This window comes from Pinus tabuliformis, chromosome 1_2, assembly GCF_031772625.1.
Source record: "Pinus tabuliformis cultivar Carrire ecotype Pingquan chromosome 1_2, CPIR1, whole genome shotgun sequence".
Taxonomy (NCBI): domain Eukaryota; kingdom Viridiplantae; phylum Streptophyta; class Pinopsida; order Pinales; family Pinaceae; genus Pinus; species Pinus tabuliformis.
This window is the reverse complement of record NC_142298.1, coordinates 485,935,004-485,943,268: the sequence shown is the minus strand read 5'-3', so window position 1 is coordinate 485,943,268 and position 8,265 is coordinate 485,935,004. Positions and strand designations below refer to the sequence as shown.

The 8,265-nt window shown below is 29.4% G+C and overlaps 1 protein-coding gene across 1 annotated transcript; it reads left to right on the top strand.

The window, feature by feature from the left end:
* Nucleotides 1-4,436: 4,436 nt before the first annotated feature.
* LOC149206454 (fasciclin-like arabinogalactan protein 17) lies at nt 4,437-6,686 on the top strand. The gene is made up of 3 exons (XM_089393728.1): nt 4,437-5,776; nt 6,008-6,085; nt 6,267-6,686. Exons 1-2 carry the CDS (start codon nt 4,495-4,497, stop codon nt 6,028-6,030), a joined length of 1,305 nt encoding a protein of 434 aa, XP_089249854.1. The 5' UTR covers nt 4,437-4,494; the 3' UTR covers nt 6,031-6,085; nt 6,267-6,686.
* Nucleotides 6,687-8,265: the final 1,579 nt, after the last annotated feature.

The window sequence follows — 8,265 nt, the reverse complement described above, 5'->3', positions numbered from 1 at the left end:
TCCAATATCTCAATCCACCAACAAACATCACAAATTTTGTTTAATTTATATAAATTTAAATAATAAAATTATATATAATAATTTTATCATCATTTATAATTTTTAACATCACAAATTTGGTTTAATTTATATAAATTTAAATAATAAAATTATATATAATAATTTTATCATCATTTATAATTTTTAACTAAAACTAAAATTTTTAAAATTCTTTTCTTAATTCATGTATTTAAACTTTATTATTAAAAAATAATATATACCTATAAAACAAATATTAAAATAAAATAAACTAAACATTTAAAACCCAATAAAATTTTATCGGTGTCATTACAACTCGGTGAGTTACCACATGAATATGCTAATCGATTGAGCTTTATTTTTGTCTTATCTAATATCAACGATCGTTTAATGTTCCCACTACCACAAATCAATATAACTTTATTGATGAAAATGAAAATATAATTTCATTCATGAAAATGACAAGCCGTTTATTTTCATTTATGAAATTGACAAATATCGTAATGGTGTAATTTAATTAGATTGTTTTTTTCTCTTGAAAATTATAGAAATTTTGGTAAGATTTTGATAAATTTTGATAGGGATTTTCCTAAATCTATGTTATTGCAGTTAAATTTTAAGGTTTTGGTTATTTTAGAAGTTTTTGATGTTGCTGAATCTATTTCCATCATCAAAAACATGATTTAAAGCTACTTCAAGATTTATTGAATTTTTTTTGCCCAAATTCCGACCATTTTTAACTATCCTAACAATTCCCTTTTTGATTATCCGAGCAATTCCACTTCAATAGATACTTCGTATAATAATTATATAATTAGTGAATTGTTAAAAAACATTAAATTTTTTAAAATTAAAAAAATTATATTTACTTAATTATAAAATTAAAATAATAATTTAAAAATTTATAAAATATTTTATAATTATTAAACCTTTAATTTAATACTTAATTTTATTTATACAAAATATTCAAAAAAATATTACACAATTAAAAACAAAAATTTAAAAAACAAACCTATACATACATAAGAACGGAATACTTTAAGCTGATAAATAAAATGGAGGTGGGCTGTATGTATCATTATTCTCCCAACAATATATTAAATCATTGCTAACTGAATCATTATCATATAAAATAAAATAATATATTAAAATGAAGTGGAAATGGTATATATATAGTTTGTATGAGGTTATATATAGATTAGTTAGTTTGTATAAAGTTTAATTATTATTAAATTTTTGGTTTAAATTTTATTGGAGGGTTTGAGAGTGAGAATTAATTATGAATTTTTTTAAAAGGATATTTCGATTTCAGTAAGGTTTATATTTTTTTTTTTATAATAATATATGTAATTAGGTAAAATTTAATAGTCTTACGTTTTAGGCACAATTTAATGAAAAAAATATATATAGGTATAGTTTAATTTACAAAATAGACTTTATTGAAATGTGGCAAAACAATTTTAAGAAAGATTGTGATTTTTTGTTGTTTAATTGCATAAATTATTTAATATTATAAAAAAATTGATTTTTTGTTGTTTAATTGCATTTTTGAATGCATAAATTATTCAAGATTATAAAAAAATTTCTCTTAAGACACTCAAATTCTATAGAATAAACCACTTAAATTTAAATTTTTAAAAATCTCTGTCATATTTTAGTTTTTTTTTTTTCAAAGCTATATATTTATATTATATTCATATTTTAGTATTCATATTTTGGTTACAGTTAGACTATACTCTAATAAATAATAAATAATTTGGTTAAATGTAAGTAAGAGGTAAACACGAGAAACAATGTTGTTAACTCTAGGTAAGCCGTCAACCATCATGAAGAGACCGTTTCCCGATGCCAGAGATCTCTCTAATGAACTTTAAGAACACAATTAAGATTTGGACCAGTCGCCCTTTACAACTAACGAACAACCGGCAGAATATCCTCTATACCAATGATGATATTGATTTTGCAACCCCTGTCCTTTGAGAAGCTCTACATCTAACGGTAATTATTTGATTTCAGATTTTAGAATGGGGGCAAGTGTTCAACGCTAATTATTTTCAGATTTTAGAGAATGGGGGCAAGTGTTCAACGCTAATTAATTGATTTCAGATTTTAGAATGGAGGGCCAAGTGTTCAATGATAATTATTTGATTTGAGATGTGAGAAGGGTCAGAAGTGTTTTACCATTTATTGAACAATTTAAAATTATTCAAAAATTACTTATTAGGAACCATTTTAAATTATTCAAAAATAATTTATTATTAGATATTTAGCTGGTCAAAATTAATTAAGCTAAGATTTATATTAGATGTTGTTATATATTTTTAATGTAAAAGTAATTAATAATTTATTTTATATATAGTTTGAGTGGGCCTAATGGTTAAGAGTATGTCTTTCTTGCTAAGAGGTTGCAGGTTCAAAACTAGAAGGATAGAGTATGTATGTCTTTGTAGACTTGCGCATGAGGTGGTTAAGTGGTTTCCTCATACACTAATTTCACCATTATCCACATAATCTCTTAGCTTAAAAAAGAGAAAAGAATCATAATTCTTTTTCAATAAAGGAAATGGATTTTATTAAAATCTTTTTGAAAAGTCATTTGAAGTGTGAGTATTTTCAACTACATTGTAAATGAATGAGTAAATCAAAATAATATATATATATATATATATATTTCTAAATTTAAACACATAACTTTGAAAAATACATGTTATTAACCATTAACTTCTTAATACTATACTAAATCTATTCAAATAATTATAATAAAAATGAAAATATACATTTTTATTTCATAATAAGTTAATAAAAATATAAAGTTAATAACAACAAGCCTCTTTCATTTTTCCCAACTCTCCATTCATACATTTATATTTTATAAACATTTAAATTCACACTCCCACACTTAGAGATGTTTACTTTCACACCCCCACCACTCACTATAAATATATACACTTTCACTCCAGTGTTTTCTAACTTCTCCAACACCATTGATCGTAAATTAATACCTTGGATTGTTACACCATCATACAAATGTAAATATCAATGACTAATATATAAATAATAACCAGAAAACCATGTCAAATACGTTGATATGTTGAAATAAAATCGCAGTCAAACTATTCTCCAACACCATTGTTCATAAATTAATACTTTGGATTGTTACACCATCATACAAATGTAAATATCAATGACTAAGATATAAATAATAACTAGAAAACCATGTCAAATATTGAAATAAAATCGCACTACGCTCAGGTGGTTTCCTTGTTTTATGATACCTTGGATTGTTACACCATTATACAAATGTAAATATCAATGATTAAGATATAAACAATAATTAGAAAACCATGTCAAATACGTTGATACTTTGAAATAAAATGGCAGTCAAATCACTAAGCGGAGGTGGTTTCCTTGTCCCACAAATAAGAGAGTCTCATACACCAATTTGGTGTCTAACTTGACTATCTAATACATACAATATATAATTATATACTTGCTATCAATATACACTTTCACTTGGTATTTAGTATTTTCGAACACCATTTATTACAAATAGATACTTTTACCCAAACTATTCTCCAACACCATTAATCATAAATTAATACCTTTGGATTGTTACACCATCATACAAATGTAAATATCAATGACTAAGATATAAACAATAACCAGAAAACCATGTCAAATAAGTTGAAATAAAACCTTTCGACCATATCAATTGAATAACAAGAGTGGAATAAGCCCATAATTATACATGTATGTGCAATGGTGAGTTTGAATCAGAAGAATGAAATAGGTCGATCAAACTAGCAGGCCTAACTCCAAGGAAATCTTTTAAAGCTTATCGGTTAGACTAGCAGTGCTAACTCCAAGGGCGTAGAAGAGAATTAACCCTATGATTTCCAAATTGACTAGGTATTGACTCCAAATTGACAACATATTGACTAGTGCTAACTCCAAGGGCGTAGAAGAGAATTAACCATATGATCTCCAAATTGACTAGGTATTGACTCTAAATTGACAACATATTGACTCGACCAATTAAACTAACTCTTAAAACTTTGGACTTTGGTCCTTTATTATAAAATGTGAGTTCAATTTTTCTTAGAGGTATTAAAAATAAACACCACTATTAAAAATAAAAATGAGTGGGGTATGCCAATTTTGCGGGGCATGGATTCGCTTCTCTAAGCATAAATCTTCTTATTTCCTACTCCATCCTATTTACACCGGTGAAATTTAACGAGGGACCGGACGTGCATCTCAAGAATTTACCGAAACAAATCAAACGAACCGAAACGTCAATCTCGACGGCCGATGAGTTCTTGTTGCATCTGACCTCACTTTCACCCCACGCATTTCGTTTCGTCATTCCATAAATTTGAACTGCAATGCCAGCTCTCGGCACCAGCTTGTATGTGTTTTTGCCCAAGCAACGATTGATAATTTGAATCCAAATTATCGATTGTTTTCCCAGTCCAAATGGGGAGATTTTTTTCAGCTCTGCAGGCAAATGATTCTCAGTTTTTCGCATTTTTTGTGGCCTTTTGTATCATACTATCAGTGCATAATGTAGATTCTACTCCTGCAATCAGTTCAAATTCAATTCTGGTTGCCCTGTTGGACTCACGCTACACAGAGCTGATCGAGCTGGTGGAGAAGGCCTCGCTGTTACAACCATTGGAAGAGATGGTGAGCAATACCAATATCACAATTTTGGCCCCTCAAAATGCTCATCTGGAGAAGAATTTGGACCCAGAATTCAAGAGGTTCATGGGTGAGCCCGGCAATCTCAATTCGTTGCAGAGATTGTTGCAGGCCCATATTATTCCCAGGAGGATAACAGCCGAGGAATGGAGCAATAATGCAACCCATGAAGCACTTTCCAAAGATGCTCTGCAATTTTCTGTGAAGGAAAACAATGTAAAAACCGTAGATCTGGCTGCTTTAACACATCCCAATGCTGCTGTGAGACCTGATGGTGTTATTCATGGAATTGATAGGCTTCTGGTGCCCAAGTCTGTGCAAGATGATTTTAATGCATGGAGACATGGGGTGGTCTTGGCTGTGAAACCAGAGGGGGCCCCTGTTTTAACTAAGTTATCAACTTCAGCTTCCATTAATGGCCCCAAGAGCCCACTCATGGCAGCTCCCATTAGTTATACTGCAATGGCTCCTGGGCCTTCTTTGGCCCCTGCCCCTGCTCCTGGACCCTCCTCTGGTCACCATTGGTTTGATGGAGAGAGCCAAGTTAAGGATTTTATTGATACATTGTCCCTTTTTGGAGGGTACAGTGAGATGGCAGATATTCTTGTGAATCTCACATCTCTGGCTTCTGAACTGGCCAAGCTTGTCTCTGAGGGATACAGGATTACTGTCCTGGCTCCTAATGATGAAGCCATGGGTAAGCTGACCACAGAGCAACTGAGCGAAGTGGGTGCCCCTGAGCACATTGTGTATTATCACATCATTCCGGATTATCAGACAGAAGAAAGTTTATATAACGCAGTGAGAAGATTTGGGAAGATTAAGTATGATACTCTGAGGGTGCCTCACAAGCTGCTTTCCAAGGAAGCAGATGGTACTGTTGTGTTTGGAGAAGGAGAAGAGGCAGCTCATCTGTATGATAATGATATTTATATTGATGGCAGGATCTCTGTTCAAGGTATTGATAAGGTGCTCTTTCCTCCCCAGCAAGCAGCCACCAGCTCCCGTGGCAACGTTGGCAGAAAGTTAGAAGAACAAACAGCAGGTCAACGCAGAGGTATGCCATTTATACTTCTTGAATTTATTCCAGATTCCTGGATATTCCTGGAATCTGATGGTACGATTTTTTTAAATAATTCTCTTGACATTTAGGAATCTGATAGTCAAGGGCCGTCAATTTTTTTTCCTGCTTTAAAATAATTAAACAAAACCATTGGTTTTTTTTCCTGCTTTTCAATATAGATAAGCATTCATGAACATTTTTGTTTCGTGGAACATGGAATTGCAGGGAGGTTGATTGGATCGGTATGAAATTTCTGCGCAAATTTATTAAGAAATAGCTTTTGTCAAGCTACCAATAAACCAGGTACGCATTACTGAGTGAGTGGCACTTTTCATGATCTTCTCCTATTGTCCTACACCTTTTTGTTTGCATTACAGATCTTTCCGAAGCTTTAATTCTCAATGCTGTGTGGTGACTGCTGCAAGTGAAGAGAAAAAGGATATAAATGTCTCAAAGTTAACGATGGTCAGAATTTTGCTCGCAGATCTTCAGGCAGGAGAATGAGTATATACTGTTGGCATCTGTGTTTCTGTATGACATATTGTTTTTATGTAAGAAAATGTAACTTGTGAGGTAGAGGACTTGATACGATTCTGTGTAAATTCTTGAGGATTGTAAATGAGCGAGCCAGTTGTGTAGATTCTGCAAAGCGTGGGAGGGAAGGTCTGTGAAAACTTTTGTTGTAATGCAAATATGTGTGATAGATGGATCCACAGACCCACTGTATTGGAAGTTAGGATTATGATGATGGAGTTTTTCTTTGGGAACCGTAGAAGAAAATATTCTTTGATGTAAATAATGGTTTACAACTCCATTGAAATAGCATCATGGAAATGGTTTATTTATTTATTGTTAACTGCAAGTAGCATTTAGAATATAAGGTGTATTAACCCTCATTAATTTTTGTTTATTGTTTAACGAGGGGTTGTATTTAATGGTTATTAATTTTAAAATATTTTGAAAATTTAATTTGGTTAATTTTAATTTTATATTTGATTTGTTTTCACTATTAGTTGAATTATGATAGATTTTCTCATCATAAATTTTTTACTTATTTAAATTGGTATAATCTAAATATCTTCCAATTTCTTTAACTTTCTTTATGTATATCATATTTATTTTTTAAAACTTATACCACCATATAAATTCATAATCAAGAAATATTCTTTCTTTTAGCTATAAATATTTTACTTTATATAATACATTTCCTACCCTATCTACTCAAAATATCTTTAAATTTTATTAACTTTCCTTTTGTACACCATATTCCCTCATTCCCTCTTCTAGAACTTATACAACCATATAAATTATTGATCTAGGAGTGTTTCTTCTTTCCTGGTGTACACCATATTCCCTCATTCCCTCTTCTAGAACTTATACAACCATATAAATTATTAATCTAGGAGTGTTTCTTCTTTTTAACTATAAATCTTCTACTTCATATTAAAGGTGGATATAAATAATTCAATTCTGTTTTGAGATGGTTATAAACCTCTCATTTAAATAATAATGATGATAAATGTGGATAAATGTTGAGTGAGGTAAATGTAATATTTAAATTAAATAATAATGATACTGGTTGAAAAATAAAGAATTATTCGGGTTGTTTTATAATTTTGTTTTTATGAAAAGATTAAGTTAAATGTTAAGAAGATTGGTTTGATGATAACTATTTTGAATTCAATAAATTATTCTGTTTGTTTTATAATTTTGTTTTTATATTTGAAAAATTTGAGTTAAATCTTAAGTAGATTGGTGTGGTGATAAATATTTTGTATTTGATATTTAATAGGGTTTATTTAAGAGTTTGTAATATAGTGTTTTTCATTTTTCATTTATTTTTTTGACACTTGTTCATATGATATTTTTAGTTTAATAAATTTAATTAAAATGGTAGAAATGACATAACTACTTTTAACTACTTTGATTTGTGACTACTACAAATAATATTCTAGAATATTGCCATCCACCTAATAATTATTGATAATTAAATTAAAATAATAAAAACCTTATTCCAAAATAGACATGCCTATTGACGTAATTAATAATAAAAATATTTTTATGTTTTAAATTATGGTTAATGGCTTCATTATAGTATCTTGAATTTCTAAAAAGATTATCTCTATCCTTTAGATCAAGGTAAAAGGCCTCTTGATAGTATTTTAAATTTTTCTTATCCTATAATTAGCATAATCACATAAATTAAATGGTTGATAAACTTTGACAAGCACATCTCAGATTGCTAAAATTAAAAAAATAAAAAAATTAAAATTTTATTTAAAATTTTACTATTAATTAATTAATTATAAAAACAATTAATATATAAGTTAAACATATATACATTAAAGAAAACATGTAATGAGTTTTTTTAACCATGAAGAGTCACCCCCACTTTACCATGTAGATTATTAATCTACGAATAGCCTTCGTTACAATACCATGACTTATCAATATCATGCTCAAAAAACCATAACTAATTTCAT

Coding starts and splice junctions, on each gene's coding strand:
- LOC149206454 (XM_089393728.1), top strand. CDS start 4,495: ATGGGGAGATTTTTTTCAGCTCTGCAGGCAAATGATTCTCAGTTTTTC. Junction 5,777..6,007: donor AACAGCAGGTCAACGCAGAG/GTATGCCATTTA, acceptor ATGGAATTGCAG/GGAGGTTGATTGGATCGGTA.